General features: G+C 43.6%; 5 protein-coding genes and 1 long non-coding RNA gene across 10 annotated transcripts; 4 read left to right on the top strand and 2 right to left on the bottom strand.

The window, feature by feature from the left end:
• The first annotated feature begins 3,356 nt into the window (after positions 1–3,356).
• LOC108074061 (uncharacterized) lies at positions 3,357–4,412 on the top strand. 2 transcript variants are annotated; one of them, XM_017165933.3, is made up of 4 exons: positions 3,357–3,669; positions 3,731–3,872; positions 3,926–4,103; positions 4,164–4,412. In XM_017165933.3, the coding sequence occupies exons 1-4, from the start codon at positions 3,486–3,488 to the stop codon at positions 4,371–4,373; spliced, it is 714 nt and encodes a 237-aa protein (XP_017021422.1). In that variant the 5' UTR covers positions 3,357–3,485; the 3' UTR covers positions 4,374–4,412. The 2 variants fall into 2 exon arrangements, 1 of the variants encoding a protein (XP_017021422.1); XR_011445306.1 differs by having other exon boundaries at positions 3,363–3,669; positions 3,731–3,876.
• Positions 4,413–4,531: 119 nt separating this feature from the next.
• omd (integrator complex subunit 5 omd) lies at positions 4,532–8,052 on the top strand. The gene is made up of 8 exons (XM_017165958.2): positions 4,532–4,699; positions 4,764–5,539; positions 5,596–5,940; positions 5,996–6,260; positions 6,314–6,738; positions 6,804–7,448; positions 7,510–7,652; positions 7,714–8,052. The coding sequence occupies exons 1-8, from the start codon at positions 4,593–4,595 to the stop codon at positions 7,993–7,995; spliced, it is 2,988 nt and encodes a 995-aa protein (XP_017021447.1). The 5' UTR covers positions 4,532–4,592; the 3' UTR covers positions 7,996–8,052.
• A 33-nt stretch (positions 8,053–8,085) lies between these two features.
• Positions 8,086–11,010, bottom strand: Lkb1 (Lkb1 kinase). Of its 2 annotated transcripts, XR_011445446.1 has the most exons (5): positions 9,457–11,010; positions 9,204–9,398; positions 8,986–9,146; positions 8,588–8,918; positions 8,086–8,517 (listed from the first exon to the last, which is right to left on the bottom strand). XR_011445446.1 is itself a non-coding variant. In XM_017165959.3 (4 exons), exons 1-4 carry the CDS (start codon positions 10,464–10,466, stop codon positions 8,650–8,652), a joined length of 1,635 nt encoding a protein of 544 aa, XP_017021448.1. In that variant the 5' UTR covers positions 10,467–11,009; the 3' UTR covers positions 8,086–8,649. The 2 variants fall into 2 exon arrangements, 1 of the variants encoding a protein (XP_017021448.1); XM_017165959.3 differs by having other exon boundaries at positions 8,086–8,918; positions 9,457–11,009.
• A 32-nt stretch (positions 11,011–11,042) lies between these two features.
• On the top strand, positions 11,043–12,555 carry LOC108074081 (26S proteasome non-ATPase regulatory subunit 9). The gene is made up of 3 exons (XM_017165960.3): positions 11,043–11,270; positions 11,848–12,174; positions 12,236–12,555. Exons 1-3 carry the CDS (start codon positions 11,169–11,171, stop codon positions 12,467–12,469), a joined length of 663 nt encoding a protein of 220 aa, XP_017021449.1. The 5' UTR covers positions 11,043–11,168; the 3' UTR covers positions 12,470–12,555.
• On the bottom strand, positions 12,033–17,883 carry LOC138929025 (uncharacterized). Of its 2 annotated transcripts, XR_011445448.1 has the most exons (4): positions 17,621–17,883; positions 16,838–17,074; positions 12,219–12,563; positions 12,033–12,172 (listed from the first exon to the last, which is right to left on the bottom strand). It is a non-coding gene; the product is annotated as an uncharacterized lncRNA (long non-coding RNA). The 2 variants fall into 2 exon arrangements; XR_011445447.1 differs by lacking the exon at positions 12,219–12,563 and having other exon boundaries at positions 12,040–12,172.
• Positions 13,672–20,818, top strand: Task6 (TWIK-related acid-sensitive K[+] channel 6). 2 transcript variants are annotated; one of them, XM_070287523.1, is made up of 9 exons: positions 13,672–13,898; positions 15,270–16,016; positions 16,441–16,596; positions 16,677–16,803; positions 16,867–17,057; positions 17,120–17,307; positions 18,195–18,355; positions 18,961–18,993; positions 19,108–20,818. In XM_070287523.1, the coding sequence occupies exons 2-9, from the start codon at positions 15,890–15,892 to the stop codon at positions 19,346–19,348; spliced, it is 1,224 nt and encodes a 407-aa protein (XP_070143624.1). In that variant the 5' UTR covers positions 13,672–13,898; positions 15,270–15,889; the 3' UTR covers positions 19,349–20,818. The 2 variants fall into 2 exon arrangements, with proteins under 2 accessions (XP_070143624.1, XP_017021400.1); XM_017165911.3 differs by having other exon boundaries at positions 13,672–13,939.
• The last annotated feature ends 76 nt before the right edge of the window (positions 20,819–20,894 follow it).

Here is a 20,894-nt window from a genome sequence, read left to right as displayed (position 1 = left end):
GTTAGCGGGGGAGCCGATGAATATGCATGACTTGGCTGGTAGCCCTTAGCTGATCCCATCTAACAGATCCGAAACACGCGTCATCCATATTGGGCGGAGGTTTCAAATACAATCTTTGTCAAGGGCTTTTCTAGTGGCCGAATGACTAGAGGAAAACCTATTGAATTGGTCATTATCTCATGTAAAAAAACCAGGAAATGCCGTATAGGGTCAGGCAAGTTCCCGAATGGTAGATTCTGTCGGAAAATTTCCACATTTCGGTCATTTTACGATAAACGAATATATATAGTTTTTGTTTGTTGTAGAATCTGTTTAAACTTTAAAGTGCTTTACAACCATATTCGTTGGCAAATTTCCATTCAAAAGAGTAAAGTCGGTTTTGGTGTCAGCAAATTCTTTTTACAAATTTGTGTTTCGAAATTTCTTAATGTGCATGCTTGCCCCACCTTATCATATAATTTATGTAAACCAAACAGCACAGAAAAAAAAAACCACAAAACCTGGCCTTGAGTTTGCAAATAAAAATTTGCATAAAATATCCAAATTTTAACCCAATCTGCCAAAGTATTATTAAGAGTTTGCATGGAGCTATTGCAATTTTTGCTCTTTTTAGATAATTACCCATCTAGGAATAAATGGGGTTGAGTCTAATAGGTTTGTAGTATTTATTATTTGAATTAATCATTAATGAATAAAATAATATACTAATTTTTTAAATATTTTTTAAAGGGTAAATATTTAAGCTTAAAGGGTTGTTTGTTTAATTTTTCCCCACTTCACCAAAAGTGCATTGTTATAACAATTAATTACTCACCTGAGTTAAAACCCTGCCTTAAATTATGCATTCCAGTAAGTTGAAGGAACTTGGCACATGTTTCGTTTATCCTCTTATGCTGGCCAACAATCGGACCTAAATAAATTTTGAATCAATGGCCGGATCCGTCCGGTTTCTTGGCTCTTCCGGTGATCATTCCCTGGCTGAGAGTACAATGACTTTTTGTGGCTTCGGGGCTTCGGCTGCTCAAAGTAATGTTGTTTTTTTTTTTTGCGAGCAGACGCTGCTTATGCTTAATGGCACAACCTTCGGCCCAGAAACATTGACTTTAATTCAACTCCCAATCACACGACGCGTCGCCAGGTGACGATCTTAATGATGCCACGCAGATGGTCCGCGTCCAATTTTGGCCAGCATCTGGTGGGTGTTGTCGATCGCCGGCCAAGTCCATTGTTCGGGAGTGTTTTTGTGACTCTATGTGGCGCTTGTTTTTATTTTGGTCTCTCGTTAGTACTACTGGCCTTATCCGAGCATGGCGATACTATAAAAAACCCGAGTTCAAGGTTGCAGCTCTCGTGAAGATCATCAAATTACCAAAAGCGATCGGAACAAGCGTCAAGGGAGGAATTCTACCTCGGAGTCTGGGTAATGGGCACTGATGAGGAGCTGGCAAATCTGTGGCTAGGCTGCACTTACTCCCAGTCAAAGCCACTTGGGGCTGCACCTCCCAGTTGTTGGGCAACGTCGGATGATTGATGCGTTGATTTCGCGTTGCCAAAGTCTCAATAGCCCTCGAAGATGCAATTGCCACAGGGGTGCATCACTCAGCGAAAATTTGTAGCTAATAATCTAGTTTCTAAAATGTTTAGTTGGCTGATTTTTAATTTATTTTTGATTATATTTGATAGAAGAAATGTTTGTGTAGATGATCAACAATTAATAACTCTATAAAATATAAAAGTATTTATATAAAGAATTTTTAACACTGAAGTATAATGTTAACTATAAAATCAAATAAATTTTATAAGGGGTTACATAGTTAAAATTGTCTAAAATTGGGCCAACATATTTATTTCTTAATATTTTAAATTTCTAATGCTAATTTGTTAAACTTATAATTCCTATAATAATTCCTATCTCAAATTAATGCTTTTTTCCTTAGTTTCGATCGTTTTTTGATGCCTTGTCATGATCCTATAACAAACAAATACAAATTTCGGCTTCATAAAGTTTGTTACCTTTCTCAAAATTGATCAAAAGTATAAAATTTTTATCTTAATCTTCAATATATTTGATTTATTTTAATGATATTCTATTAAAAACAATTAAATTGTCTTACCTTTACATTTTTTAAAACTCCTACTTACTTCTTGCAGTGTGTTCCCACCATTGTTATTGCTGTTTAGATTATTAAATAACGGTTAAGTCAAGTGGTATTTTCCGATTCTGCAAATCATTCTCATCGTTTTTACATTTACTTGGAATTTCAGTCTGAGGCAATGCAATCGAAAGTGTGAAATACCAAAAAAAAAAGAAAAGGCAACCGGCCAAGAATAACAAAGTCCAATACAAGTCATTCTCCCGCAAAACTGGCCCTGCCCAAAACCCAACGATTATAGCTTGAAACCCGTTCAATACACCTGCCAATTTGAATTTAATGCCATCTCCGGAGATTTAGAAAAGTATTGAAAACAATAAAACGTTAAATTAACACAGCAACTGGACATCCCCAGCATCAGCATCAGCATCATTTCGACCACATTTGTCAACAGCCCCACAACCAGATTCGTAGCAAATCGATCAGCAGCCAGCCAACTCGATCCGAGGAAGCTGGCGTCAATGGAATGAAGATGGAATGGTGAGACGAAGAGTAGACGATGGGGTTTAGTACGCATATATAAAAACAAGAGAGACATTAGAAATTGCGCAAGGCGCTCGGTGGTGGTTCGTGTTTGAACATTGATCGGCCATCGTGAAAATATATCAAGGTCAGCTGGTTGACACAGAAACCGAACGAATCGGCTAACTAACATTAATTGATGGATCTGTGCGTCCCAAGTCGGGCAATTTGGTAGCCTTCCAGCTTTCGGCGGGGGAATAATATAATCTGCACTGCGTTGATCCGGCAAATCCGGTGATTTGCATGTGAAGAGACAGTAAATTTTTTGTTTTAATAAAAATTCAATTAAGGGGTTTATAATATATTGGTTGTATTTAATTTACTTTTTCAGCTGACACAAACTAGTTTTCATTCACATGCAAAGTTTGGTCATAAAGACTGGCGAGTAACGGTTAATGAAATGCATTTACGATAATTAACGCATTTCGATTGTTTATGTGTGATTTTATTGACTGGAATACGAATTCAAAAATAACGCCTGTAGCCAACAATGGGCAGCATTGGCCAGATATTGAATAGAGTTATCGACTGTATTTTCATTAGCTACAATTTTCACTTGCAGCTACTTTTATTTTATGCTTTTTTAGGAATTTTAAGAGTAATATAATATATATTTATAATCCTTAGAGTTCCTTGTCAAGGAACTTCCGATTTCTTAGAATTATCCAAGGAAATCGCCGCCTAAAAAGCCTAGACTTTAGAAGACCTGGTCACACTACGCCGCTAGCAAAAGATAAACAATTGTTTCGCTAGCTAAAACGTTTATTAATTCTCATAAATTAAAGCATCAAATAGGCGAAAATAAAAATAATGCAAGGACTAAAAAGGCCACGCACAAAACATACTCGATCGTTCGTATATGAAGAAAAGGTCCTGTTAATCCAGCAGGTTCATTCTCGGCCCATTTTGTGGGACATAAGAGACAAAAGACATTTCGATGGATTCTATTTAAAAAGGGCTTGGGAGAGCGTAGCTGCGGCCCTAAATAAAGACTGTAAGTCTGTCTATAAGACTTAGAAATCCAAATAAATATTATATACACATTTACGTTACAGTCATTAGTTGCAAAACAGCCTGGAAGTCGTTGCGGGACAGCCACAGATATTACTGCAGAACAACGAAAAAGAACGGAGTCGACAGCGAGTGGCGGTTTGCCTCCCACTTGGCTTTCTTGCCCAAGGATGTGAGAGAGAGGGCGTAGGTTGCTTTAAAATGTCTCCAAATGTTATCTTACTTTTAACTTATTTCAGGAGACCAAGAACCACATTCAATCCCGTTGCGAGGGAAGACAGCGAATCCACGCAGGATGAACCTTATGAGTACGAAGAGGCGGGCTCCCGATTGGAAACAGATATAAGTTGCTTAACTGAGGATGCCAAGGACCTGGACAAGTATCTCTCTAATTGGACCGAAGATATGTACTCATCCGTAAGCTTAATATACTTATATTATTATTATTTCTGTTATTTGTATATATATCTAATACAGATTGGAAAAAGCAAAGAAAAAAGAGAAGAATTGTCACCGTTAAAAGAGGTGGAACATCAGCAAAAGACTGCTTTTTCCAGACCAATTTTCGCTTACTGGGAGTCCTTACTTAACAAAATGTCCCCTGAGGATTCGGATGCAGCCGAACAAAGGATGACACAGACGCTGTGGGCCGAAATTGCGGCAACAAAGCATAATAATGGCCTTTAATTATATAATAACTTTTTAATAAAATCCGCTACAAAACAAATAAAGCTAATAAACTTATTAAAGCAAATAAATTTAAAATTTTTCTGCTCTTACTGCTGTAAGACCGTAGTTGCGTTCTTTTTTAGTACTTGGTTTTGGTGGTTACAGTGCCGCCTGGTCACACTGTTTCCTCCTACCTTTTAGCCGACTTATTTTGCATCCGATGCCAAGAAAACAGAAATGCTGCGCCAGAATCTGTTGGATCAGCTCAAGCACTTTATAGAAACAGTGAGCAATGGCCACAGCAATCCCCAGCTGCTCACCAATCCCAGTCTCATCAAGCTAGCGTCAGTAGCCGCCGTAGTTATTTTCGTTCCCGGAGCATAGTAAACAACTCTTGAACTCTTCCAGGTTGGGCTTTCTGGAGGAGCTGCCTGCCACGCGGGACATTGTATTTGAGTACTTCGCCTTGCTAGCGGAGATCAGCGTTCAGCTGTATGTGTCGCCAGAGATGGCGGATCCGAAGACCGGGATGCCGGTGTCGCAGGTGAAGCAGGCCGGGAACCGGCAGCAACAGGCGCGTGCTCCGGATTACGAGAGCTTCAACATCGTAAAGACGGCGCTGCAGAGCTTGGTGTGGAAGGGCCCACCGGCCTGGTCGCCGCTCATTGCCAACTGGAGCCTGGAGCTGGTGGCAAAGCTCTCGGACAAGTACACCCAGCGACGTATGACCATCACGGCCAGCTGCAACTACTGGCTGGAGTGCAGCGCCATGCACGGTCTGATGACCCTCATCAACAGTTGTTTCCGCAAGCTGACCCAGCCGGAGGAGGAGGCCTGTGTGGAAATCATGCTAAACGCCTTTCATCGTTTCCCCATGACCTTTGACTGGATTGTGGCCAGGCTGGGCGGCTGCTTTCCCTACAAGATCATCATGCAGATCCTGCAGTGTGGCATTAAGCGATTCGTGGATGATTACCGGTGTCATCTTGACTCTGAAGCGGGTATCCTGGACTACATGACCTCATGCCACGAGCAGCACCTTAGGGCTGCCTTCCGAGAGATGCTAAGGGAGGGATTTGCGCCCAAGAAGTCACTTGATGTGGCTGTAGTTCCGTTCCTGCTGATCACCACCAACTATTCGGATGCGATTCTCCAGAGCTTGGTCAATGTTCTTGTGGAAATTTGTTAGTATTTGTCAGGGAGAAATAGGGCTTTTAACTTAAAATTCTTTTTCTTTTAGACTCGGAGGACATGAGCGAGGTAATTGTGCAAAAGTCGCCGCTCTGGCTGAGCAACAAGATGTTCGCCGACATGCAGCCCACACTTAACAACGCCGTCCTAAGGCTGAACGAGCATGGAGCCACGCTGCTTATCACGGCCGCCAGGTTGGCCGAGAAATTTACTTGGTGCCAGGATTTTCTAGACAACTCCATGCAAGAGCTGGAGCAGTGGGTGCTCAACCAGCGCAATTTCCCGCTGCTGGCGGACCTGGCCTATGAGGAAACCAAGTACATGCTCTGGAAAAGCTGCCTCAGCACCAATCTCTTTGAGCAGCAGACGGCAGTTCGATTGCTGCTGGTGGTCTGTGAGTATAAACAATAATTATATAATAACAAATGGGTATAAAAATCGTATTGTAGCCTCCCAGCATCCTCACATATACTACCAAACCATATCGCAACTGCTAAGGAAATCGTATGCCCAGAATCCCAATGGTATTGGTGCTCTTATCCGTCTGCTGGGTGGCCAAAGTGGCATGGTCAACTTTCCTGGATTTACCCCAGGCTTCAAAATGGTCCTGGAGGACATTACTTTACATGTGCAGGTTAACAGTCGCTTGCCAGTGCCACCGGGCACACCAACAGAGGCATTCAACACGTTCTCCAACCTCAACATACTGGCCAAGTAAGCAGTAAATAATCTCTTTCAATTATTTATATCTCATGAATCTGTTTTAGGATGCACAAGAGCAAGAATGTGGCTCCCTATATCAAGGCGCAGCAACTTAATCAGGCTCTCAATGAATGTCTGCCCAAAATCATTCAAATCTTTGATTGTACCGTCAATAAATTGGTTCTCAAAATGGACAGGGATGCGGCCGAGCATAGTGCCCAGAAATTTAAAGCGCAACAATCAAACAATAACAACAACAACAGCAATGACATGTGCAATGGCAAGGAATACGGCAAGCGACCAAAGCTGGAAGCAGGCGAGAGTAAGGTAGAGGATGAGGACGCCACCCGTATGCGTTTGGCTCATCTAATTGTGGATTTACTAAACAACATTGAGGCGGGCAGCCGCACGAATGTGCTGCGGACTCCCATGGTTCTAAAGCTAGCCGTCCTCAGTGTAAAGTACTTTTTTGTGGGGCTCACTGAGAGGAGTAAGTTAAAAGCTAAAAAGTAAAGCTTATATTTTGTATCCTATGTAAACAATCCTTTCTTACAGCTGTAATCCGCCGTGCTGCAGCCTCGCATCGCTCTTATAACCTGCTGCAGCGCCAGTGTTCTGCTCGTAAGATTGCTCGAACTATTTGCCTGCGTGAACTTGTGGAAGGTGCCCTCTTCTATCACGGTCACCTGCTGGGCCAGCTTGAGGAATACGAACTGGATGAGTTGAAGATACCAGAGCAAGAGCTGCTCATCCTGCAAAACCTGCACACTAGCTCCGGCGCCAACTCCAATCGATCTGTGCTGCATTCCGGTATTATTGGGCGTGGTTTAAGACCTGTCCTGCCCTCCAACGAGCGAAGCTGCGATGCGGAAAAGCAGGCTCTATATCTAAAGGCATTGAATGCCTGCTGTGCGGATTTGGAGAAGCCGAATAACGTGGAGGGCTACTCGTTGGTCTCGCTGCTGCTGGTCGAGCTGGTCTCCACGGATGTCATGTACAATGGTCTGCCCTTTCCGGACGAGGAGTTCACCAAGGTCACCATGGAGCGGGACATGCAAATTCGGAGAGCGTTCATCACCTCCCCCGTGCTGTGGGCGGTGTTGGGATTGATAGCAGCCCACAGGCCGGCCCTCTGCTACTCCTCAGTGCTGCTAAGGGCACTCTGCGCCACCTGTCTGCATCACTGGCGGGGTAAAAATGGTGAGCTTACGGTTTATAAATATCTTATTATTTTTTCTTTAACAAAAACCCATTTTTTTAGTGAATAAATACCAGCCCACATCGGCCAACGATGAACTGATGCTCTGCACCAAGAAGATGCTGCAGCTGCTGGCCATGAGCCAACTAATACCACCGCCACTGACCAACCTGCATCTCATTATCGATCACTTTGAGTCGGCAGAGGTGGGGTTTTTTAAGAAGTTTCCTCTTCTAAGCAGCTTATTATTATATTTTCCCTTTCCAGATTGCCCTACTGCTGCGCGAGTGCATCTGGAACTACCTTAAGGATCACGTGCCCTCGCCGGCTCTGTTCCATGTGGACAACAATGGCCTGCACTGGCGGAATACAAACACGCCGATGGCCAGAGTGCCGCCCCAGTATGTGGACACGCTGCGTCACCTGATGCAACGGAAACTGTCCACGCTGGGCCACCACTACCACCAGATGTTTATCATGGGCGAGCTGATGGCAGGGCAATCCGAGCCGGATCCCACGGCCCGGCTGGAGATCGTGGAACTAGATTAAGCCTCTGTAGTTAGCTAGCCTAATGTGTGTATGGAAGGGTGTGTGTGTGTGTGTGTGTGTGTGGAGCAAACTAAATGCAATGTTTGGTAATTGATCTTCAACGGATTTCTTTTATTTTCGTTTCATTGGTTTTGTAAAAATTAAAATGTCAACCTAGGCCTTGCAAATACTGTCCAGCAGTTATTGTACCGTCGGCGCCTGAAAATCGCATCTCGTGTTTATGTAGTTTAGAATATAACGAAGCCAACAACAAATTTCCTTGAACATGTTTCTTTATGTGTGTGCAAAAGGATGCACCATCCTGCTCCTCCAGCGATCCCCTGCCGCCTTCAGTACATCATCATATATTAACGACTAATTTACGCTTTCATTTTACGCTTCATATAATACACAGTATTGTCACATGGATATATAGCTTTCGTGTCAACCAACAGACTGCCCATTCCAACCATCAGCTTTGACTTTGAGTTTTGTGCTGATTCGGCAATATCCTGGGCTGCTCCTGGCTCGCCTACATAGGTTCTATGGTTACAAATACTTGGCGAATGTAGGACAACAAAAACGGGGAAAACAAAACCAAAATGTTGCTCACAATTTGTTAACAAAGTTATTACTTTCGATTACTCTTAGCTTCTAGTTTGGTGGCGGCGGCGCCTACGATGTCCGGCAGTGGCTCAGCTTGCGCACGGAGATGCAGGAGGTTAGCTTCTTGGCCCGGCGCTTTAGCGCTGATCCTTTCTTCTTAACCGGTGCCTCCTCCATGCTTCCATTGCCCAGTGAATGTCCGGAGAAGGAAGCACCAGCAGCGGCGGCGGCGGCACTAGTAGAAGGTGGCTCATAGGTGTGGCAAGCGGCTTGGGCCGCCGCCGACTGCTTGGACCGAATCTCCGAGGCAGCGGCTTGCGCTTGCCGGGCTAGCTCCTCTGCAAAATAAAAAGAAAATTATATTAGAGAGAGTCCTTTCACTTCTTCCACTAAATCAAAACCCACGGTTAACGTCGTGCTCTGTAAAGTAGACATCCTCCTGGTCCTGATCGCCGTAGTGGTATGCCTCCAGGTAAGGCACCACAGTTGAACTGCGGTACTTGTCGCCCTTCAGCGGGGGAATGGGTATCGGTGGGCCGGTCACCAGCGGTGCAGACATAAACCATCTGAAAGTTTGCCATCAACCATTAATAAATCCACCACAGAAGGTCTTTGCCACTCACGTGTCATGCCGAATCTCCTGGAGCGAGAGCCGTTGGCTGGGGTCAGCCTGCAGCATGCCCAGAATGAGTCTGGCAAAGTCGGGATCCAGCTCGTAAAGCCAATCGGGTGCCTCCCACTGTCCTCGGCCTATGTTCTCCAGCAGCCGGTAAATGTTGTCACCCTCAAAGGGATATTGTCCAGTAGCCAGGTTGTAGCTGCGACATAGACATAGAATAAAATATAGGATTACAGGGTGCTAAGTATCATGCTTACAGTGTCACTCCGCTGCTCCAGATGTCCACCTTGAAGCCGGCAAAGGTCTCGTGTCCGTTGGCAATCTCTGGCGGCTGGAAAGCGGGCGATCCCTGGCCCGTGGTGCAAGTGTCGTCTGGCGCAAAGAGATCCAGTTGCTCTGCCACCCCAAAGTCGGAGATCTTTAGGGTCTGGTCGAGGGAGAGCAGCAGGTTGCCCGGCTTGATGTCCTTGTGTATCACCCGGCAGCTGTGCAGGTATTCCAAGCCGTCCACAAGCTGGTGAAAGTAGCCGTGCGCCTGGAACAGCGGCATTCGCTTGTCCGGCTGGTAGTCGACCATCTCCTGCAGCCCGCCGACACAGTACTCCATCACCAGGTACATCTTCTGCTTCTCATCGTTGTACAGCACGTCCATCAGTTCCACCACGTTCGGGTGCTTTAGCTGCTTGAGGAGATGGATCTCGCGGGTGACGTTCTGTTCGCCGTTCGGGATCCGCCGCAGTTTGCGCTTCGTCAGGATCTTGACTGCCAGTCGGCAGAGGTCCTCTGAGTTTATGGCCTCCTTCACTTTGCCGTAGGAGCCCTCGCCCAGCACGTCGCCCATGATGTACTTTCCCACCATCTTAATGTTCTTCTTCTTCTGCTGATAGATTATGTCCTGGCTGTCAACGCGATTGAAGAACATATTGCCCATGTCCAGGGTGACGCGATCCAGGGTCTCGATCTCGTCGTCGTTTAGCCAAGTGACTTGCGGATGTGGCTGCTCCTCCAGCAGTTCGTCCTCTGTATAAAATTCCACGCCGCCTGCTGGCTGAATGTCCACCTCGTGACCCTCCTTCAGTTCCACGAACGGCTCATCCAGCTCCGAGGCCGTGTCGAAGTGAAAGTTCTTGTTGGTCAGCAGAACGGTCATCTCGTCGCCAATGGGATCCTCCTCGCCCAGGGCCTCCTGCTGTTGCGCTCCGCCGCCGCCCCCGACGACGTGATGGTGTGCTGCCTTGACTGGTGCCTCCATGGTGGTCACAGTCATCTGGACACGCTCTGCCTCTGATTGCTACTACTCCTCCTCCTCCTTCCGCTCCGCCTCTCGTTGCTGCTAACTAACTCTCCTTCTGGCTCTCCCCGATCCCGCTTCTCCCTCTCCTGGGCGAGAGCTAGAACATTGCATAAACCCCCGAACGGAAAGGGCCCACTGCTCACATCGTTCGTCGCACCCGCCGGCGGAATGGAATGGCGCGAACTGGATCGAAGTTGCTGCTGCAGCGGCCTACGTACTGGGTGCTACCTCCTCCTCCTCTCTCGATTGGCTCCTCCTCGGCGCCGCGTTTATCGCACACCTCTCGAAATAACTTTATTTTTGTAATCAATTCGCACAGACACACACGAACCAACGCCGTGAGGTTTCTCGAGGTCTCTCGTCGTCGCCTTCCGTAAAGTGCGCGAAATCCGTCGGAATGCCGCTGCCCCCCTTAGCCGCACAGTTACCAGCGACTCTGTTTTTCATCAATTTCTGTTAATTTCTGTGTTTACTCGCTTAATTTGTTTTTCCCTTTCCAAAAAAAATTGTTTAACAATTATTTATGGTCAAATTGACAATTGCGCGATACGGTCACACTGCCGCACGCGACCAGGGCTGAACTCGTACTTTTTGTTGTTGTTGGCGAGGCAAACAGCAAAACAAACGAGGAATTTGTATTTTTTAAAATACTCGAATATCAGCGAACGGGAAGTCATGGCCACAGAGATTACCACCAAGGAACGTCTGGAGCGCTTGATGGCCGCCAAGGCGCAGCTGGAGGAACAGATCAGCAAGCACGGACAGATCCTGGCCGCCGTAAGTAAAGTCGCGCATTCATCCACACAGACACCCTGTAATACTGATTGTAGGGTATATCAGCTGCACATACAATTTGACAAGCTTTTCAGAAAAATATATCTCTTTTATTATAGATTATATTTTGAGAATGTAAAATTTTTAAAATTATAGCTTATTCATTATATTAAGATGTATAAAATATTTTTTTTATATTTGTTAATACATCTTTTTTCATAATTAAATGAGAGCTTTGTTTTTCTTCAGAAAACCTCCAAAAGTATTTAAGGTTGCTATTATTAAATAAACAAAAATTTAATTTAAAATCATTTTAATTATATCTTATTAATAATAAGTTATTATTTATATAGAGAATAAATGTGAGCGTGATTTTCCTTCGGAAAAACTCCGAAAGTTTTCAAGGTCGCTATTATTAAATATATAACAAAGCTTTTGAGTACCTTTTCGAAATCCAAATACAACAATTTATCGTAATTTGACTAATTAAGATTAAACTTAGTACCCTAAAAGGTTGACCGAGGGAAAATGTATATCCAAGGGCACTCCAAGTACATTAATAAATTGCTTTCTCTTTTAGAACGACAATGTAGGCATGAGTGGTCCGCTGGTGGACTTGGAGGGCTTTCCGCGAAACGACATCGATATCTATCAGGTGCGCCAGGCCCGCCAGTCCATCATCTGCCTGCAGAACGATCACAAGGAGCTGATGAACCAAATCCAGACCCAGCTCAACTTGTACCACAGTGAAATTGCTACCACAGATCCTGAGCTGGTGAACCGTGCCTCTGCCCTGGACTTGGATAGCGATCGAACCACCGGTGGAGCTAATATATCCAACTTGGCACCAGCTCGCGCCTTTGTCGTGGTCAACCTAGTCAGCCCCAATTCCCCCGCAGAAGAAGCTGTAAGTAGAAAATTAGAAAAGGGATTTTCTTTTGTATATATTACATAATTCTATATCGTAGGGACTTTGTGTGGGCGATGCTATCCTCCGCTTTGGCTCCGTCAACAGCAACAATTTCAAAGGAGATCTAGGCCAGATTGGTGAAATAGTTCGCAACATGCAAAACCAGAATGTTCAACTCAAAATCAAGCGCGGCGAGCAGCAGCTGGATCTGATCCTTGTGCCGAAGACCTGGAGCGGACGCGGCCTCCTCGGCTGCAACATAGTCCTGCCTCCCGAGGCCATGGAGCACTGACTTCCCATAGTTATAAGCTTTGACGCATTTGCCAGTGTACACTTGCTCTGCATTTAATTATCAACTCATGGCCAGGCCACAAAACATGTTTGCCCTAAATGGTGGAAATTGATTTTTAGATTGGTGTCCTGTCTTCATACTTTAGGCTTTCCGGGCCAATTTGGCCTCGGCAGTCCAGTTGACTGACAAGCGGGTCACTGTGCCAAGGAATAGCTTCAGCTTGAGCAGAGTTAGGTAAGTCAAGGCGACAGGCAAAGGCTTCCCTAATACTATTCAGATGGGTTGTCTTGGGGCGAAATGTGGTCATTACACTTTTTATGGAATATACATATATTTACTAATAAACAGTTATATTTTTTTAACTAATAAAGAATTCTAAAACAAAGAAAATAAAGCTGTTATAAATAATATATTCGATTAAGGGAAAGTATGGCTTAATATAAACTTTAAAACTTTTCACTGCCTAACAATTTTAAAAGTTCAAAAATCATTATATTAATTCAGAAATGATTTAAATACCTGAATTATCATATTAATTTTATTATATATTTTATTTCCTTATCATATTTTTGAAAATCAGCATTTCAATATTTTTTTAAGTCCAGGAAAAAGCGTTTTTTTCTTCTTTGATTCTGTTTAGAACTGTGAAATATAAATTTTCTTTTTATTTATTAACAAAATTCAGTGAAATTTATATTTTTGGCTTTTTAAACTTTAAAAAAACGTAAATTAAACGAGAATATATACAAAATTTGCATTTCACAGTTTATTTTTAAAGCAAAGTTGCCAAGAGTCCTTAAACCAGCAAAGTTCTTAACCCCATTAGCAGAGACTCAAACCCAGAAGACGCAGGATTCTCAGCAACTTGTTACGGTTTTCCAACCGGTTAACATCAAGAGAGGGAGAGAGAGAGAGTCCTAGCAATGAGAGAAATTCACAGGATGAGCTTTCGCATCCAAAAATCTATTTAAGCAACACGCAATGCGAAAGTTTTGAAAAATTTTCGCCCGCGCCGCAGCTTCCGTTTGCAACTTAAAATATAAAAAAATATATTATAAATAAGGAAAAATCTCATTAAAAAACGCTGGCACAACGCCGAGACGCGATAATGGTTTCTGGTTAAAAAATATACATATTTGTGATTATTGTGATAAATTGTCCTTCGCAACCCTGCCTGCCAGCAGAGCAGCAGCAGCAGCCGACAGTTGTGCGCCGGAGCAAAGCTTCCGCCATTCCGTGCCGTCGAGTCGAGAGCATTACGGATGCGAATCCGAGTGGCGACACAAGTGGGGCCCAAGCGGAGCCAAATTACGGTAGTGAAAAAATTGTGGGGCGCCCAGCATTTTGTGCAATTATCGTTGGTCAAATCAAAGGATTCGCGCGGCGACTGCAAATTACGTCTAACTCCAAGGAGCGGAAACCCACATGTGTGCGTGTGCGTGGTGCTTTACATAATGGAACAATTCAAATGTGAGAAGAGTCCTGTTCTCCTACGTCCCCGTCCCCTACCCCCCATTTTTTTTTTTCTTCTCCTTCTCGTCGGGATGGGATGTGGTGGTGGACTGGGAAGTGGGGAATTCTCTTGCTAGTGTCACTGTCATTGCCAGTGCATGGGAGGACGTGTGGAGGAATGAGGACACACACGGGGCAGGATGAGGGGGAAAAGCTGCGCGAAGTAGCACAACAAACAAGCAGCAGCAGCAGCAGCACGGGCAGGGAAACTAACAAAAAAGTTAACTAAGGGCTGCCATGGACATGGGCATTGTCGGCATCCTTTTTGGTTGGCGAAAACCACCCCACACAATCCCCGCCGAAGGAAGGACCAACATTTTGGCTACTTCATTCGATAAATTAAAAAAAGCCCATGCATGTGTGTCTGTGTGCGTACACTTCAACGCGCTTTGAACCTCACACACACACACACACATACACACACAGTCGCGCTCAAACACACTCGGAGATGTACACACACAGTTGAATAATTCAGAGACAGAGACTGCTGCAATGCTGCCTCATTGTTCATCAATAAATTGCCGTTAGATGGCCACCACACACACACAATAGCTCCGCGAGAGCTTTCATTTTTCGGCGTCTCATTATCCCGCCTGTTAACTGAATTATTCAACAATTACAGCTGAGATTTTGCAGCTTCACACGTTGCCAAAATGCGGTTTCGCCAGTGTGTCCACAAATCCTTACGCTTATTGGCGAAGGACACATGCAAATGAATTTTTTATTTGCATGTTTGCGTGCGGTACTTGTGTGTGAGTAAGGTGAGATGAAGTGTACACACAGCAGGGGTCAATATAATAGCACTTCCGGCGGTACATAAGTAACTCAACCAGTAGAAAGCTGGACTTTAAGTTACACAATTAACCAAAAATTAAAAGAATTCTGTTTTGAGTGTCTTAATTTTAAGTGAAATAGTAAAACATAGCTAAATCTCAGATATCCTTTAAATTATTTATCCTGAAAACATTTTAAAAAGGTACACGATTGAAGAGTTTTTAAATGCTTCTATTATTCTCATAATTACAAAACGATTCAGGAATTCCCAAAAGCGTATACGTAATATTTTTAGCATAGTGCAAATTTCCTACAAAAAACCCCCCAGAATTTCGTAAAATACCTAGAAAATCCCTCTACCAATGACCCCGCCTGTTGGCTTGAGCTCCCCCAAGCGGGCGCGGAGTCTGTGTAGTGTCTCCTGTTTGGGGCTGTGATATTGATGATGACAGATTAGTTGCAAGAGCTATTTTTAGCCCAGGCCATAAAACCTAATTCAAGCCATTCCACGCAGGAAGGACGCGGCCACAACTACAGCGAAATGCCGCCCGTCAGCAGCAGCAGCGAGAGCAGTAGCAGCATCCTTGGGAGCACTGCCGCCGCCCGATGAAGGATTGCAGCATGGCCAGCACTCGCACATGCACATGCACTGGCACATGCACATGTACATGCAGCACAAATAACACAAGGACATGGAAGGCGCAACGAACGCGACGAGGACAGAGGCCCACGGCCTGTGACAGAAATAAACGCCACCTGCCGCCAGCTCCACCTCCGCCTCAGCAGCAGCAGCAGCTAACCAACTAAAAACGTGAACGCCCCCGAGTGATATTATTTTTAATGCAATCAAAGTGCTAAGTGAGTTTGCCAAAAAGCAGAGACTACGAAAACTACGACGAAGAGTGGGAGTGGGCGCGTTGTTAACCCAATTTAAGCAGTTCGTCCTCCTGAGAGAGAAAAGGAACGGGGCCGGAGATAAACAGAAGGCGACCCGACCACCCCCCCTTATGGACGAAGGCAGGTGTAGCCAGCCCTGCAAGCTGTACCGCAAGCGGAGGCGACGCCACTGAATGCCGCATCTGCATCTGCATCCATCAAGCAACGATCAAGAACCAATACTCGCCTAAATGAAGAATGAAGAAACAAAATGTGCGCACGATATCCTTGATCGTGTGTACATTTACCTATTTGCTTGTCGGCGCCGCCGTCTTTGACGCCCTCGAATCGGAAACGGAAAAGCGTCGTTGGGAGGCGCTGCAAGGTAAGTGCACAAACACACTTGGGCATACACTGGAAAAAATTATATGAGATGAAAAGATTTTGATTATAGTTTTGTTAGCTCAAATAATAACATTAATAAGGGAGCTGCCTTAAAAGTCCTTCAGAACTTAAACGAATGTTTTTTTAACGTTGAGTTTTTAGAAACATGATACAGGACTTTCAGTTCCTTCGTCATTATTAAAGATACTTTTTTCAATTATAAATTGTATCGTGCCTTTTTTTTCTTTTAAAAAAGAATAAAAAATAAGTTGTACCAAAACCCTAAAGAATAAAGTCTTGAATTTATTCCAAGTGTAAGATTGCATGTAACTGAGAGATATAACGACCGGCGGTGGCGTTGGGATTCATGTGACTTACGTCATAAACACTGGTGGGCCGTGTTTTTTTTTTGCAACTATTTGCAGATGCCGAGGACATGATAATACGCAAATACAATATATCACAGGAGGACTTCAAAGTCATGGAGACTGTGGTGCTTAAATCGGAATCACACAAGGCCGGCCAGCAGTGGAAGTTCACCGGTGCATTTTATTATGCAACCACGGTGCTCACCACCATAGGTGAGTAATGCGACCTACTGAGCTTCTTGGCTTGGCCCTCCTCCAATGATTGACCCCCCCTCCCCCCATAATAATTTCAGGCTACGGACACTCGACGCCCAGCACGGTGGGCGGAAAGCTCTTTACCATGTGCTATGCCATTGTGGGGATTCCCCTGGGACTCGTTATGTTCCAGAGCATCGGAGAAAGAGTGAATAGACTGAGCAGGTATACACATATATATTATAATAAGCAACCTTACCTTAAACTGTATGTTTCATCTTCCGCCAGCTACGTTATCCAAGCGGTTCGCACCTCGCTGCGCTGCAAACGGACTGTCGCCTCGGAGGTGGACCTTATATGTGTTGTGACCACACTCAGTTCGCTGACGATAGCAGGCGGTGCTGCGGCCTTTTCAAGATTTGAGGGCTGGAGCTACTTCGATTCAGTATATTACTGTTTTATTACTTTAACCACAATAGGTGAGGTTATTTAGTGCCTGTAAAAATGTTATAAATCCCTTTAATTATTTGCTTCCCTTTAGGCTTTGGCGACATGGTAGCCCTGCAGCGGGATAATGCACTGAACAGGAAGCCCGAATACGTGATGTTTGCACTGATATTTATACTGTTCGGCCTGGCCATCGTGGCCGCCTCGCTGAACTTGTTAGTACTTAGGTTTGTTACAATGAATACCGAGGATGAGCGACGCGACGAGGCCCAGGCCATGCAGGTGAGATCCGCTGGGAGTAGCTCGAGCCACTCATGCCATTTATATTACCGTAGACTTGAGGACTGTTTTAAAAATTTTTTAACTACTACTAACTTCTATGTCACTCGTACATTCTCATTCGAGTCGAACGAGTACGCTTCCCTGTTTTGGTAGTCAACCGCTTTTCTCTACAGTTTTTGTATCCTAATAATACCAACGCTTCACTGTACCCTAGAATCAAACCATAATGTTTACGATTTTGTAAACCTTTTTTTACGTAACATAAGTATATTCTACTCGAGTAACTTCCATCTCTTCCGTCTCATACTCGTACCTTCGAACAATTTGCTTAATTCATTTGGCTTTAGTTTTGATATATATCTGCTTGACACTTTGCTGCACACTTGGCTAACTCTTGATCTTGCACCTTCGGTTTCTTTTTCAATATTTACTAATTGTACCAATAATGTTTTGAACCAATTAATGTAATACAATTTATTCAATGCAGGCCCAAAATGCGAGAGAATCTCAAATAAAAAACAAAAAACCTAAATAAATATTTTCTTTTTTGGCATATTTTCGGTTGCTTTTGACTTAACGAAACGAAACGAAACGATACGAAACGAATCAAATGCTAAACGCGAGCTTAGTTTATGTCCAAGTCCAGTTTATGGACCAACGAGGTGATTGCGGTTTTCAGATTCCAATATTTTTGACTAACTCCCACCACAAACTACTTCACCACCTGGCTACTGTACCACACTGAACAACAGCACCACCACGACCACCACCACCACCCAAAAACCTACACGGACACAGTTCCTCTGCTTTCAACGCTATACTCCACCCACTCGGCATTCGAATACCCATCCTGTATGTCCTTAATTAATCCTATCACCCCTTTGCAGGCGCTTCAAGTGGCTGTAAAGCTGGAGGGCGATGTGATAACTTCCAACGGATCCATATTGAGCGGCTACGAGGGACACGACGGCCAGTCCCTCAACGGAAGCAACACCTCGTCCATGTGCACGTGCCCTTGCTTGAGTCTTAATAGGAACCGGCATAAAAAGTACGTAATCGCACCGAGCAGGATGCCATCGCACGATTAGGAAAGGCTTAGGAATAGGCCAGTTAACGCTGCTCTCGGTGAAGGGGGTGGAAAGTGCAGGAATTTCCGGCTTTAGTGTGTTCGGCGAGTGAATAACATGCCTCGAGAGATAGATGCAGAGCATAATGGAGGCTTGACAGTGTCTGAGGGCTTTCAAAAGAACTTTGACCTTCTCCTAGCATAGCTGACCTTTAATATATCTATTTTTTGTGTCTAGCCAGGAGGTAACCATATTAAATTTTAGGCAGTCGAAGGAAGGAAGAATATTTGTTGTTTTTAAATATTAAATTTAAATTTAACACAAGAATTTAGAGAAAATGTTTAAATATTTAAAGCTTATTTAAACAAGGTTATTTTCTTGATTTCTATTACCGCAGGCACTAGAATTCCCATTAAAAAATTTGTGGTAGCTCCGCTAAGGTTGTATTATATTTTTTTATCAGTCAGCTATGATAGTTCCTAAATTATTTCATACTGAGCTATTCCTAAGCCATCTGAAATTGATATTGTAAATGTGTGTACTCATTTTGGTTTTCATCGCGCTCTTCTCCTATGGACCTCTTCAGGAATAACCACTTGGGCAAGAACGGCGACGCAGAGTAAGCATTCATTTCATCCCAGTAAATCTAAGTCCATCTAGCATGTCTTATCTATTGTCTATCTCTGATTTACATTGACCACTTTATTAATTTTCTCTCCTTTTTAACCCACAGAAATCAATACAAGCTGAGGCGATCGCCCACGCACATGCGACATCTGCTGCCAGAGGTGGTGCCTATGCAGGACTTGAACTATGACTATGACACGCAGAGTCTGCACACCCTGGCCGATCGGGGAACCGTGGACAGCAGCTATATGGGCGTGGACATGGTGGACACGGCGAGCAACGGATCACCGATGCGGCCGCACACATTGCTGAAGCGCAACGTCTCACTTTTATCCTTTCGCATCTAGGAGGAGCTAGGAAAGAGACTTGCCAGTGAAGGAACCAGGTGCAGCGGGATGCAGGAACAACGAAGTGGCGGCCCCGACCCTGAGTGGACCTGCCCTCGCCAAAAACGACTTACAAATCGAAAGTGATAACAAGGCTCTAATAGTACTTAAAAACTTATTTAGATTCGTAACTGAATGTAGGACACGATTGAGTTTGGGCGGCGGTATTGGATTGGGTGCAGTTTATGTGCGCTCCCCGAGATGCTATATACATGTATGCATTTACCATGTGAACTAGTGCATAACTCTATAACCCCATAGTGGGCATGATAGCGTAAACCTATATGTATACACGTACTACCACTTACAACTAGGGCACTATACAATTGAATGTAAACCACTGCCATTTCTCCGAAAGCGAAAGAGCCCAAGAGCCACTCGAAAGGATTCAGAAACGGCCAAATTCACTGAAAGTCTTACTATTTAAACACTAAAAAGATCGATTTGAAAATTGCAGTGATGCTGAAGACGTTCTAGAATCAATGCCAAAACACAATGGGAATGAAAGTGTCAAATTAAATGCTGTAAATACTCTATAGCTGATTATTGGTAGATGACGTTTAAAAATCCATTTTATTCCGATTTATGATTACGTAATGTTTGAATACAAACTCGATATTAATTTACGATTACTGTACGCGTATTGTAGTTAGAAAAGCCGCATCTAAGGCTATATATCCTCGACATCCAGCTCGATCTAACCCCGTGTCAAAATACTTAGCTAGAAGCCAGGAACATTTCAGGCAACTCCAGTGCTCAAGTGACTCCACGATGTGCCAAATAACCCCACTCGTACGTGCAAACGGAAAGTCTATGTTTGAAGCGTACGTTTTAGTCGACAGGCAGACATACCGTCTCGGATCCCAAGACCTCCCCCCTTAACGCATTTATGCAAAGAATGCATTTAGTTATAGTTGTAGATAAAGGCGAACCGAAAGTCCCCACACACCACTTGATGCTTAGTTTAGGCATTCCATTGGATATTGTTTACGGCATTTGCATTTAAAATAGAATTAACGAGAATCTGTTCTAGTTAGTTGATCGATTTTTCAAGGCCCTTGCTCACTCGAGACGTCAAACGCTTCAAGAACTCTCTTTTATCCTTATGTGCTTTGTATATAATAGTGTATTTACATTTATAAAAAATAATTACTTTAAATAATGATATACATATATTCTTAAAACCGAAACTTAGTTACGTATTTCATTTAACTTGACAATTTTTAGAACGCTAATTAATTTCCAAATTTTAAATATTAAACTATAATAAATTTCAGCCAATGGGGTTAGTTCAAATAACCTCGGGAATTTCTTTAAATTCAGTATATATACATGTAAAAGAAAAGAAAATATAGAAGCAAAGGAAATTGTAATTTTAATTCAGGCAAATAATGCAAAATAGTTCAAATAAGACTTTGTAATATACTTATATTCCGGAATTACAACACAAGAAAAAGAAAAACAATAAACTAAATTTATATGATTAACTTGTGCTTTATTTATTTAT

The sequence above is a fragment of the Drosophila kikkawai genome, chromosome 3R (genome assembly GCF_030179895.1).
Source record: "Drosophila kikkawai strain 14028-0561.14 chromosome 3R, DkikHiC1v2, whole genome shotgun sequence".
Lineage (NCBI taxonomy): Eukaryota > Metazoa > Arthropoda > Insecta > Diptera > Drosophilidae > Drosophila > Drosophila kikkawai.
The sequence above is the reverse complement of the archived record's forward strand: the minus strand, read 5'-3'. Positions and strand labels throughout refer to the sequence as shown.

Bases quoted from the DNA above. Each gene is read 5' to 3' on its own strand.
- LOC108074061 (XM_017165933.3), top strand. From the start codon at position 3,486: ATGCAAGGACTAAAAAGGCCACGCACAAAACATACTCGATCGTTCGTA. The intron at 3,670-3,730 runs GTAAGTCTGTCT...TTTACGTTACAG, and splicing joins TGCGGCCCTAAATAAAGACT to TCATTAGTTGCAAAACAGCC. The intron at 4,104-4,163 runs GTAAGCTTAATA...TATCTAATACAG, and splicing joins CCGAAGATATGTACTCATCC to ATTGGAAAAAGCAAAGAAAA.
- omd (XM_017165958.2), top strand. From the start codon at position 4,593: ATGCTGCGCCAGAATCTGTTGGATCAGCTCAAGCACTTTATAGAAACA. The intron at 6,261-6,313 runs GTAAGCAGTAAA...AATCTGTTTTAG, and splicing joins AACCTCAACATACTGGCCAA to GATGCACAAGAGCAAGAATG. The intron at 7,449-7,509 runs GTGAGCTTACGG...CCATTTTTTTAG, and splicing joins TCACTGGCGGGGTAAAAATG to TGAATAAATACCAGCCCACA.
- Lkb1 (XM_017165959.3), bottom strand. From the start codon at position 10,466: ATGACTGTGACCACCATGGAGGCACCAGTCAAGGCAGCACACCATCAC. The intron at 9,399-9,456 runs GTAAGCATGATA...TCTATGTCGCAG, and splicing joins TGGAGCAGCGGAGTGACACT to CTACAACCTGGCTACTGGAC. The intron at 8,919-8,985 runs GTGGGTTTTGAT...TTTATTTTGCAG, and splicing joins TACAGAGCACGACGTTAACC to AGGAGCTAGCCCGGCAAGCG.
- LOC108074081 (XM_017165960.3), top strand. From the start codon at position 11,169: ATGGCCACAGAGATTACCACCAAGGAACGTCTGGAGCGCTTGATGGCC. The intron at 11,271-11,847 runs GTAAGTAAAGTC...TTTCTCTTTTAG, and splicing joins ACGGACAGATCCTGGCCGCC to AACGACAATGTAGGCATGAG. The intron at 12,175-12,235 runs GTAAGTAGAAAA...TCTATATCGTAG, and splicing joins ATTCCCCCGCAGAAGAAGCT to GGACTTTGTGTGGGCGATGC.
- Task6 (XM_070287523.1), top strand. From the start codon at position 15,890: ATGAAGAAACAAAATGTGCGCACGATATCCTTGATCGTGTGTACATTT. The intron at 16,804-16,866 runs GTATACACATAT...ATCTTCCGCCAG, and splicing joins AGAGTGAATAGACTGAGCAG to CTACGTTATCCAAGCGGTTC. The intron at 18,994-19,107 runs GTAAGCATTCAT...TTTAACCCACAG, and splicing joins GGCAAGAACGGCGACGCAGA to AAATCAATACAAGCTGAGGC.